At 38.7% G+C, this 12,251-nt stretch overlaps 2 protein-coding genes across 9 annotated transcripts in view; both read left to right on the forward strand.

Annotated features, from left to right (window-relative positions):
• Positions 1-309: 309 nt before the first annotated feature.
• Positions 310-5,356, forward strand: LOC129187006 (beta-crystallin B3-like). Its single transcript, XM_054785842.1, has 6 exons — positions 310-469; positions 867-954; positions 1,725-1,840; positions 3,073-3,205; positions 3,294-3,436; positions 4,943-5,356. The coding sequence occupies exons 2-6, from the start codon at positions 883-885 to the stop codon at positions 5,190-5,192; spliced, it is 714 nt and encodes a 237-aa protein (XP_054641817.1). The 5' UTR covers positions 310-469; positions 867-882; the 3' UTR covers positions 5,193-5,356.
• Positions 5,357-6,272: 916 nt separating this feature from the next.
• The window catches only part of LOC129186743 (citron rho-interacting kinase-like), a 39,848-nt gene continuing 33,869 nt past the window's right edge, over positions 6,273-12,251 (forward strand). For 7 of the 8 annotated variants that reach the window (XM_054785304.1, XM_054785307.1, XM_054785306.1 and 4 more), the window contains exons 1-5: positions 6,273-6,390; positions 6,616-6,723; positions 6,818-6,959; positions 7,474-7,649; positions 9,880-9,981. In XM_054785304.1, coding sequence (XP_054641279.1) covers positions 6,622-6,723; positions 6,818-6,959; positions 7,474-7,649; positions 9,880-9,981 — 522 coding nt within the window. In that variant the 5' untranslated portion in view covers positions 6,273-6,390; positions 6,616-6,621. Of the gene's footprint in view, positions 6,391-6,615; positions 6,724-6,817; positions 6,960-7,473; positions 7,650-9,879; positions 9,982-12,251 lie in introns of those variants that run through there. The other variant, XM_054785310.1, reaches the window with a different exon arrangement.

The following is a 12,251-nucleotide window of genomic DNA, read 5'->3' on the forward strand; positions in this document are numbered from 1 at the left end:
GTGAGAAAACCCTCGCATGGAAATAAAGTTGGTAGGCACTGTGAGAGAAGGACCAGGTAGGAAGCAAGATGCAAGATAACCTGGTGGGATCCATACTGCTGAGTGAGACTGAGCTCAGCTCATTCTCCTGGTGGGCTGGCTAGCTGGCAGCATGTGTGCTCACTATAGGATCATGGTGAGGATGGCAGCATGGGCCGAGCCGGGCAGCGTTTGCCAGGGACAGAGAGGGCAAGCCTATTGAGAAGCAGTGTGATGGACACAATGGGCATGACAGACTTGCTGCATCAACAGGCTTTTTGCTGCTGTGGCCAGAAATAAACCATAAATACCCCACTGGCCTCCACCGATTGCTCGCCAGGCCTCTACACCCACACACCCTCACACTGAGACAGACCAAAAAGAAAGACAAGAAAAAGGAAAGACTGGGAGATTGGCTTGACCGAGGTGCAGTGAAACACAAGCCATCCAGGTAAAAAACAAAAACAAAATTCATGACGTCAGGTTATGCAACATGCTTCTTATTTTTAACTTCCTTACTAACTCTTAACTACCGTAAGTGTGTGTACTGTTGCACGAGACAGTAATGAGGTCCAATACAAGAACTTTTATCAAACAATTCTGGAAACTATACTCATGCACAATAACAAACATATTGAATACCTTTCTGATAGTGTCTGATAGTATTATTATCTTTGTAAATATGTAAAAATGTTTTCTTTTTCTACAGCTATTGGATCTTATTATCGTGTGCGAGCGGTCCTGGTTGGTGTATATTCATATTATAGAAATGTGTTTACTTAACGCTACTATTTAGCTGAAGTGGGATTTTGTTTTAACTAAGCCAAATCCAATCTTGACTGTTACAGCACTAAACTAAGGAAAATGACAGAACAAGGAACCCCAGACCAGTTCCCTGCAGAGAAGGGCCAAGGAGGAGCTGGAGCCTCATATAAGGTACTCTCTTCTGACGTCTTCTTAAGCCCTTGCGCACTTTTCAAGTAGAATGCTTACAAGCGATTAAAGCAGGAGTGTCCAACCTTTTTCCACCGAGGGCTTCTGAAAAATCATACAATGTGTGGGGGCTCTTTGATATTTTGATTTTTTTTGGTTTTCATTTTGTAAAAAGGCTAAAAAAAACATATATATTTAAAGAAAAAGCTTTGTGTTAGTATTAGTAAGTCGTATTTTTCTTTTTACATTGTGCCTTTTCGCTCAATTTCTGCTCAATACGTTTTTATACTGTGCTGCATGCAGGCCAACAAAAAATGACCGCAAATGACCCCTGGGCTGCTTTGTGGACACCCCTGATTTAAATGTTTCTACAGTTGCATAGCATCATAGGATTTAAAATACCACCATATCTTCATCATTGTGGGACTTTGATCCACCAATATGTCTGCTGTTAAGAACATTGGTATTCACAAAACATTCTTAACCTCCTGAGTTGCTCACACTTGTGTTCTAAAGTCCATAACACTGCTGTCTTTCCGCAACTCTTACCAACTATTTTCATTATATGGAAAAAGCAGGGGGTGGTGTCAATGCTAATTAGGAGAAGATGAAGTTTAAGAAATGTTTTGTATGTCCCACTTAGATTTTTCGGAGCCTTTCTAAGAACACATTTCTGAAAATTCCCACAAACATATTGGTGAATCAATCAGGGCTATTTTCTCGCAGTAATTAAAAATAACCCCAATAAGTGGCTTACTGTTCCTGTCTTTTAGTTGACAGTTTTTGAGTTTGAGAACTTTCGTGGAAAGAAAGTGGAATTGTCTGGTGAATGTAAAGATGTGCTGGAGAAGACCCAAAGAGTTGGCTCTGTCATCGTGGAATCTGGACCGTGAGTGATTCTCTGTCTCTATGACAACATGTCAACACCCATTTCATGTTGGGTTTAGATTAAAGGGGCCCTATCCTGCTTTAAAAATCATATTGGATCCCAGTTGGGCACTATAGTAAGTTTATTTTAATAAAATACAGTGGAACCTTGGTTTTGGTTATTAATTTGTTTCAAAAAGTCTCATGAAAACCGAAACGTGCGAAAACCGAAGCAACTTTCCCCAAAGTAAACAATGTATGGAACTTATTGTTGATGAGGTCCTCTCGCACATCCTGGCGAGATCAAAATCAATAGTGTTTTTTCCCTTCTTTATCAAAGTGCCGTCACTCGCAGCTTTTTTTGGCCCCATGGCAGGTTATTTAGCAGTCGCACACAATAAAGACTGCACGGGCAGTGAGTCAGCAACGCGTAGGGGATATTCAATTTCAAGGACCGATACAGTACAGGGCAAACAAACCAGTTTGTTACATGCACTAGTGTAGGAAAACCGAGACAATATTTTGACGAACATTTAGTGTACGAAAACTGAGGTTCCACTGTACTCCATAAATCTCCAGTTGTTTCAAGGGCAAATCTGCATTCCTCTCCTCTTGGCCGACTTGCTCGGATTCCGCGGCCTGCTCCCTGATCACGTCTTCTCTCTTGCGATTGGTCAGGGGTTGAGGATCCACCCCCACCAGTCAGAGCTGCATAGAGACACGCCCCACCTAAATTGGTTACATGCTAATAGTTATCAGCAAACAGTAAATAAGAATTGAATGAATATTGGAGAACCCGGCATCAATTTGTGCTTTGCAAAACAACTGTGAAGTGGAGAGGGCAAAGGAACAGTGACCGTGAGGTAAATCTTTAGCTCCCCAGAAAACTAAAATCTTTCCATTGCTGCCTTACTCCTTACTTAGATACACATTTCTTAAATTAAAAAACAAACACTTTTCTTTAAAAAAGCAGCAAGTTGTCATATAAGGACATCTTAAAGTTGTGACGTGAGAGATTCAAAAGATCTTGTGGAAATCTTGTGAACCTCTCATACCCGACTGTCCACGAGTTTTAGGAGCGGTGCAAAATGAAACCAGGGATAACTTAAAAACCCACCAATCTCATGTTATGGCACTTGTACATCATGTACAACAAGGGTACTACATTTTAAACTTATAGTGTACCTACATCTGCAAAGCAAAAAATGTAGGCTTGGACCCTTTTAATGTGTATGCTTTTGCCTTCTGTTTTAGTTGGGTGGGTTTCGAGCATCCAAGTTTTACAGGAGAGAAGTTTGTTTTGGAGAAGGGGGAGTATCCCCGCTGGAGCACCTGGACCAACTGCCAAAGTCACTTCTGTCTGAGCTCCTTCAGGCCTCTGAAAGTGGTCTGTTATCCCTCATGTGCAAAGAGTCGTGGATATCTTAACAAACGCTCCATAGAACAAGTGCCAACACGTATCTGTTTGTCTCCAGGACAATGCCGATCACAAGCTGCACCTGTTTGAGAACGCAGGCTTTGAAGGAAGGAAGATGGAGATTGTCGACGATGATGTTCCCAGTCTGTGGGCTTACGGTTTCCAGGATCGTGTGGCAAGTGTTAAGGCCATCAACGGCACGTAAGATACAACCTCCTGTCTTTGAAAGCATCAGAAAAGCAAGCACAGTGAAACCTTCACAGCCCAACGCACCAAAAGCCTTACAGTGTAACCTTCGGCCATCATTTTCTGTTACAAACATGACCCCAAACTCATACAAAACTCGGGGGTCAACCAGCAAGATCAGTCTGGATTATCCCTACAAGTGTGTTTTGCTATTTCTATGTCCTCTTTGTGTTTTGTTATGATGCCACCGCAAAACTACAAGTAGTTATGGCAAAGAGAAAGTGTGATGATAACCATAGAGCTAAATTAAATTACTTACACAATTAATTTATTTATACATATACCTATAGCACCTGTTCCCTCTCCATGTAGTATCTGTTAGGTGAGAAGTTTTACTTTATTTGAGTTATAATAGTGAACGCAATGGTGTCCAAAGTGCAGCCTGCTGCTTATTTTATTTATTGGAAAAAAAAGAGCACAAAGGTGTAATGTAATGAGACAAAGTTGAAATGTTGATGATGATACAAATCTGACATGCAGGCTGTTTTTTTAAGGATATAAAAGTGAATTATTAGATAGATAGATAGATAGATAGATAGATAGATAGATAGATAGATAGATACATAGATACAGTACATAGATATATAGATAGATAGATAGATAGATAGATAGATAGATAGATACATAGATAGATAAGTAGGTAGATAGATAGATAGGTAAGTAGGTAGATAGGTAGATAGGTAGATAGATAGATACATAGGTATGTAGGTAGATACATAATAATAATCACGTCATCACAAAAGAAAACAACCAAGTCAAGACATGAAAAATAAGACAAAACAGAATAAGAAATAAAAAATACATAAATACGGAACAGATCACATCAAATTTGTAGTGCAATAATATACACATAATAAATCATTATAATACATAATAAGGTAATAAGTCCAGTCCTGTGTGTGTTTTTAGCGCTTCCCCTCTGTTGTGTTGAAAAGCCACATGCAATGATCTGCTCAGTCTTTTGGTGGAGCAAAGCAGTGATAGTAATCTGCCACTGAGATGATGCTGTGCATTGGATGATGCCTGTTGTCCATGATGGAAAGGAGCCTTTAAATATCAATATAAAATTGTTATTAAATATAAATTATAAAATAAATGTAATATTATAATATTAAATACATTTATATTAGAATGTGTACAGTATTATAACATAAACTTAATATTAAATGTAATTTCTTGGCCTATTGGATTGGTATGAATCTTTTTTATAAAATGAAAAATATCAAAATGCCCCCAGTATGTGGCCCTTGGTGAAAAAAGTTTGGACACCCCTGTTGTAACGCTTTCACTTTCACTTTCAATAATTTCCTGCAGGTTTATTAACCAGCATCATGGAGTAGATTGAGTTTGGAGGTTCCACTATAACTGTAATATTAAATGACAGTCAGAACTGAACAATAGAAGTTTATCATTCTCAAGGTGTTATTCAGTACACTCTCTCTCTGTGCTTTGCCTCCTAAGGTGGGTGGGCTACATGTATCCAGGCTACAGAGGGCGCCAGTATGTGTTTGAACATGGAGACTTTAAGCACTGGAACGATTGGGGAGCCACTGCGCCTCAGATCCAGTCCGTCCGACGTGTGCGGGACATGCAGTGGCATAAGAGGGGGTGCTTCATTGCGCCCACACCTAATCCCAACCCCAATCCTACTCCTAACCCCACTCCCATCCCAAAACCTTCTCCTAACCCAAAATCGCAAACCCAGCCTTAACCCTCGAAGGAAACACCTCCGGCACCTCCTAACAGCTCCTGGGACAAGCTGAAGGCAGTCAACCAGCCCTCGGTCTGTCCTACATACCCACTGTTTTACAAATTACTTGAATTTACAAGGATGAAGCATGCATCAGTGACTAAAAATAAAGGTTTTGGCCCCAATATTTGTAGTCTGCATGTTATTACATGCCTTGTTTCATGGTAGTGGTAACTGTTTGGTTTATTTAAAACATGCATAACAAGGTTGCATTCAAGTACATCACATTTTTACAGTTACACAATTCAACATGCCCGAAAAGGAGTAGGGGAGAGCAAAGCTTATTTAAACCTACGCCTTCAACGTGTCACAGCAATTACTGATAGTTCGTTAACGAACTATCATACAGGAAGTTAATTCACAGGACACTTCCTGTGTTCAATACGTACCAGTGTATCATTGTACCAGTTTATCATTGTTTGTTTTAGTGTGTTTTTTAAATAGCAGTAGGTACCATTATGCCACAAGGACATTACAAATATTTAAATTAATTAATAAAAAAGCAAAGTTGACAGAAACAATATTTGGTATAAACAGTAATGGAAAATTAATAACGCCTTAATTTAATCATAAAAGAACGATGCGTAAATAGTAACTACAGGAGTGAAACTAAAATAAACAATATATAATTAATAAATAAATGCCGAGTATATATGGGATAAAACTGGCATATAAACACTGTAGAACGTAGCAAACACTCTTGACTCTTAACTGATTTAGAATATGCATATCGACAAACCTCTTCCTCGAAGTTTTGTTCCTTTATGTAACATTTTGTCAATGTATTTTGGAAAATGGTGTTGCGATTCCACAAATTCAGTGTTGTTGTGAAAGGTTTATGGTGTCATTGTTTTCAAGTTCCAAACTGTGAAATTGTGAATAACGTATCACTTTGAATGCAGATTACTTCCGAGTTCCAACCTATTCATGAGATCACTCATTGGCTAGAAATAAGGGCACCGCCCGAAATCACTAATCTAACCAATCACATGCCACCTTTTTGGTGCACGCTTGTCACTGTCTTCGAGATGGGCGGGCAACGCGCAAAATTTGAAAGTTGACCGGAAACGATGGGGGACCAGAAGACAGCTACTCCTTTTATATTTTAAAGTTTCTTAGTAAATTATTCGAAAAGGCGGAATATTTGCACGAACATTGTGTGAGTTGTCCCACGTTCTGAATATATGCATGTGGGTGTAAATGAATAATATTTATGTGGCGTCTGTCGAGCTAAGCAGACAAACGCGTTAGCCAAGAAACTTGAGCTAGCATGCGTGTAGCAATAAACATGTTTACATGACGTTGTTTAAAGTCGTTAGTAAATCAAGCAAAACGTTACATTTAACTACAGAAGAGTCACTGGGTCAATGTTGTATACTGTTAGGAGAAAATGTTGAAGTTCAAATACGTGAACCAAGGAAGCGTGAAAACGCTGCCGACCTCCGCGGACGCTATCACCATCCGCAGCTCCAGACTCAACCAGCTCTTTCAGGTAACATTCGCCCGAGCTCATCGGCTAACACAATATGGATCTTGTCAAAAGAACCAGGTCAACAGATTACTTCCTTTTCCCTCCATGTCCCTAGGGTCGAGTTAGCCTGGGTGGGCAACAGGGAGGATGGTCTTTGGGTCGTGAGGAGTTTGTGGAATCTCTGCTGCTATTGTACCAACAATGCAAAACACCAGAACTCATGAAGATTCGACATGTGGCCAACTTTGTCAACAAGTGTAAGCATGGTTGTTTATTCTAGGGGTGGGAATACTGCACATTTTGCTAAAAAATTACCAACATTTACTAAGTACAGTGCCAGTATTACCAATACCGTGCTGATGCAGATACTTTTTACATGACATTTTTCAAGATCACAAGTTGAGGGAACAAAACAGAAGAGGGGTCTGTATTTAGTGTATAAGTGTTGGCAGTACCAATCCCTCCTACTCCGTCTTCTTCTTCTCTGGGCAGATCATAATGTGTTTATGAGTGACGGCAAGCTATTTGTTTTTTGTTGTTTAATTGTTTAAAATTTATCCCCATTAGTTGATACCACAGTAGCAACTAATCTTCCTGGGGTCTATCACACAAAGCACCGCATACAAATACAAAATACACATACAAAAGACACCCAAAAACAAAAACATCTGTCCAAAGTTGAATGTATGGAAAACACTGACATTGTTATGATCGATCTCTAAATGTTTGGGTTAAAACATGCATCTCCTGTTTGTTGCGTGTGTTTGACAGTTTCTGACATGGTCTCTGAGCTTCAGACCTTGCAGCCTGGGCTCCATGACTTTGAGGTGCGTGCAGTGGTGGGCCACGGGCGCTTCGGCAAGGTCCAAGTGGTACGGGAGAAGGTCACGGGCGATGTTTGTGCCCTGAAAGTCATGGAAAAGACCATTTTACGCTCTCAAGAAAATGTAAGAAATTCTTAATTTTTTCCTTGAATGTTATTTCTAACAAGAGAGCATGCGCTGTTCTCGTTCATGTAAAATTTGGCAATCTTGTAAGATGTTGGTTATTTTCCACTAGCAATCATTGCACGACAGATGCTGTTTTATGAATTATACGTGTAGGAACTTTTACTGCTGTGCTGAAGAATGTCCTCAGTAGTATTAGTGTTGCAGAACGGTTTAAGGCTGGATGTAAGTGAATCATCCTGGTGAAACATTTTTAGACCAGCATAGATTGGTGGAATATATACTGTACAATTTGTCTCATTTTATTATCTCTGCATCAATGGATGTAGAGCCTTGCAAAGACTACATGCTATTTTGTTGCAAAAATTCACAAAAGTTAAAAAAAAAAAAAAAAAAGGCTGTCAAAAATAGAGTCTGACCCTCTTTTATAACTTTATTCTGACCTGAACACATCAACAGCAGTGCAATTCCAACACCACTTTTGTATCTCCAACTCACACACACGTCTCTAGACCCTTGGTCATTGGAACGACACTTCCTCATTGTCACTGAACGACCACGAAATTCATTCAGGAACACAATGAACATCACAACGTCTTTATTATGCAGGTACAGTATGTGTGGTGTAAATAAACAGAAAGACAAAGAAAAACAATAAATGGATATTCTTATCACTCACTTTGTAACTCTTAATGTGGAAGTACAATTGGCTGCATCTAAGTATGCTTGGAAATCCCAGAAAATACACTCAAAACATGTGAATTCAACTTAAATGACGTGGTGTCTGTGAACGCAACCCCTCATAGTAACACTGTTAAAGTGTGGTTCAAGTGTTCTGCCTCTAAAGAAAGAAAAAGAAGCTTGTGTTAGGTAAATAGATTTTCAGACGTGTGCTGTCTTCTAGCTTGATTTAAATTTTCAGTTCATTTGGAGCTGTGAATGCACACAAATATATATATATATATATAAAGTAATAGGAAAAATTACTAGACCACCCTTTCTTCAGTTTCTTGTTCATTGTAATGCCTGATACAACTAAAGGTACATTTGTTTGGACAAATATAACAATGACATCAAAAATAGCTCATAAGAGTTAAATTTTTGGCAGCTATTCATTTAAGAACTTACGTGATTTTTGGTTATTATCAAGTTGCTAGATATCAGCTCTTAAATTAAACTCTTATGAGCTATATTTGTTATCATCATTATATTTGTCCAAACAAATGTACCTTTAGTTGTACCAGGCATTCAAATGATCAAGTGACCTAGGCACAATAACTCTTAGAAAAAGGCCAACTTTTAACCAAAGTACTTGTAATTGTCAAGGAACAATGAAAGGACAAAGGAACAAACAAAGGAACAATTGTCAGGATCAATAAACTCAAGAAACAAGGGTGGTCTAATCATTGTTTTCCATGACAGTATAATCCTGTCCTATCTTTTATCTTTCTTTCAATAAAGTACAGTAAAAATTGGGATATTCTAGACATAGTTGCACATGGTGATTAATCATGATTAATTCATTTGAAAATTAATTACCGCTAGTCTGATTAAAATTCGTAATCATTTGACAGTCCTAAAAAAATGGAATATACATATATATTTGGAATATACAAAAAAATATGCTGAGTCAATAAATACTCTTGTTAGTTATGGTCCAGGATGAAAAATACATTGAACCTACAGTAGTTGTTGGAGATAAGCTACTGCAGTTTGCTCCTGGACTACTGTTGAAATGCTCTTGAGCAACTTGAGCAAGGCACTGAACCTCTGGGGTGCAACACTGTTTGTGTGCCCCATCTCTTCTTTCTTGCATGCCTAAAGTTGAATTTCCCTCCAAGGATAAAAAAAAGAAGAATGTCTGTCAATAGCTGCAATCAGAGAAAATCCCACTGGAGGATGCTGTGGAGTTGAACACTCAACCAAGTGTGGATACATCATTTCACAGCAGTGCTCTGTGATTCCATGTGACTAACCCAACACATCTCAGATAGAACAGAACATGAGTTATGACAGAAAGAAGTGAAGTGAGCAATGCAACGAGCAACTGTTATGTGCAAGAAATGCATCTATCTTTGAAACATTGGAAATGAACTCCAGCCTATAAAAGCAGATGGAATGGGAGCTAATTGAGGGAATAATGTCAAAAGACTTCAGGTTTTACATTGAATTAACGTACATCTACTGTATGTTGCTTTGTTACGTACATATTCTATACCTATTGATTCAGGTTGTTTTTTATGAAGAGGAGCGGAAGATTCTTTCTTTGAACTGCAGTCCCTGGATCCCGCAGCTGTTCTATGCTTTCCATGATGAAGATCATGTCTACCTGGTGAGACTATATTTTTCCCTCAGATGGAATTGAAGCCGAATGCAGAATGGTCTTTGCAGTTCAAACATCACTCTCTCACTATTGCGGCTTTTCAAAAATTAATTAATTGGTAAGTGATTGCTTTTTCATGGTTAACTATGGCCTGTTACTCATAAAAAAATATTGAAAGACAAGTAGAACCGTTAACATATGTTAGTAACTTATCATTTCAGACTGGAAAATTTCCTACCAAAATTAAAATAGCTGAAGTGGTTCCAATTTTCAAAAATGGAGATAAACATCCATTTACAAATTACCGACCAGTTTCCTTATTACCCCAATTTTCTAAAATGATCGAGAAGCTATTTAATAACAGGTCGGACAAATTTATTAATAACAATGAATTACTAGTAGGTAGTCAATACGGATACAGAGCTAACATTTCAACTTCTATGGCACTGATTGAAATCACAGAGGAAATTATATTATAATAAACTATCTTAACGTCACAGCACAAGCAAACATTCAGTAATAAGAGCAAATTATTATTGTTGCATTCATGTGAGCAGATCCTTTAACTTGCTCAAAGGTGCTGTAGCGACCAAGCAGTTATGTGAAGTGATAAAGAATTTAGTGATTTCCAATCTGTGAAACATGAGTCCTGTCTGTGTGTGCGTGTGTATGTGGGTGTGGGAAGAAAACTGCAGAGAGGATAGCTGAGTTTGCCGATGTTGTTTTGGCGTGGAGCGGCACACAGAAGCCTGTAATGTTTTTGCAATTAAGAGATTGTTGAGCGACCACCTCATCATCCTTACAACATTCAAGTAGCTGTTACAAAACAATCTTTATCCTTAATGTTGGTCGCGACGGTCAAGTGTTGAAGGTAATGTGGTTAGGCGTGAGCCGCAATATTGTGTTCTTCCAATGTAAGTAGTTCTCGAGCAAGTCTCGTGTTTACGGACCAAAATTAAGTTTTTAATGAATTTATGGGAGCGCTTATGTAATCATGGAAGGCCAAAACTCTGAACGCTGGCCACCTGTAACGCAATTTTGGCTTATCAAAAAAAAATAAGACGGTGTCTTTTGAGGAGATAGCCCCCAAAGATATGAGGAAGTCCTGAGTTGAGTGTGTGAGCTTGGGTTGGTTCAGTGGTTATGTAATGAAATGATAAGACACGGTAACCAATCTGATCATGACAGTGTAAAAGTAAAGCTATTGACTGTAGTGTGTCAGGTATAGCGAGTAACAGACTTTTGTGAGGGTATTTTTTCACAGCTGTGAGTTTCAGAGTGTGAACAGTGAGATCACTTAGAATAATACATGAGCTGCTCCGCCGGGGAACCTGAAGTGAGCAACTGCAAGGAGCAACTTTTAACACGAAGCAATGCTTTCGTGTTGAAGGACAAAAATAGCCCTACTGAAAACTGATTTTTTTTTTTTTTTTTTGGACTTAAAAAATTTAGATTTATGTTACATACATAGGACAAATCAATTTCATCCAGGTAATTGAAACACGTGCTGCTTTAAAAATGCAGTAATAGTATAGCTTTGAAACAGATGAGACGAATATATTGTCCTTGTTTGCTGATGGTAAAAATTAACATTTTTTAATTATCTTTTATTTGCAGAACATTCTAAACAGTGTATTGATCCTGAATTCAGTTTAATCACCATCAGAACGGTGAAACAAACCAAGCCCTGTTTTTATTTAATCGTATTCTGCCCTTTATTTGCCTTAATTTAATCTTCGTATTGCACCTTCCTTTATGTCGGCATCGTTCATCCTCTTTGCTTTCTCTTTACTGCCCCCCTGTCTCACCCTGCTTCCCAGCTGAGCATGGAGGAAAATACAAAGCATCCATCTTTATCCGCGCGTTAGAGAGGCACCCAGTCTCCCTGTTGCTAGGTAACACAGCAAAATGCTCCCGCTCATTCAGACTTGTAGACCATTCATGCACCAAGAGCTCTCATCTGTTATGGCTGTATGGCTGCTGCCGTATAGCTCAAATCAGCTTGAACAAAAGCCTTTCATGTCTGCTTGCAGACAACAGAGGGAAGAAATGGGGAGACAAATTTAGATTTTATGCTTGCAAACTTCAAGAAGGTTGACTTTTTTTTGTATCTGTTGGATGCTTATGATCACAGACACACTTGTTGGCAACGATTTGCCAGTTTTTGTCGTTTTGGGTCTTGAAGAACAATCGTTTCACTGCAGTATCACAGCTAATCTGTCATGAGATCTGATGTTACATAAGCACATGTGTAATGAGCGACACCCTATAATCAGAAC

This window comes from Dunckerocampus dactyliophorus, chromosome 8, assembly GCF_027744805.1.
Source record: "Dunckerocampus dactyliophorus isolate RoL2022-P2 chromosome 8, RoL_Ddac_1.1, whole genome shotgun sequence".
Classification (NCBI taxonomy): Eukaryota; Metazoa; Chordata; class Actinopteri; order Syngnathiformes; family Syngnathidae; genus Dunckerocampus; species Dunckerocampus dactyliophorus.

Coding starts and splice junctions, on each gene's coding strand:
- LOC129187006 (XM_054785842.1), top strand. CDS start 883: ATGACAGAACAAGGAACCCCAGACCAGTTCCCTGCAGAGAAGGGCCAA. Junction 955..1,724: donor GAGCTGGAGCCTCATATAAG/GTACTCTCTTCT, acceptor CCTGTCTTTTAG/TTGACAGTTTTTGAGTTTGA. Junction 1,841..3,072: donor GTCATCGTGGAATCTGGACC/GTGAGTGATTCT, acceptor CTTCTGTTTTAG/TTGGGTGGGTTTCGAGCATC.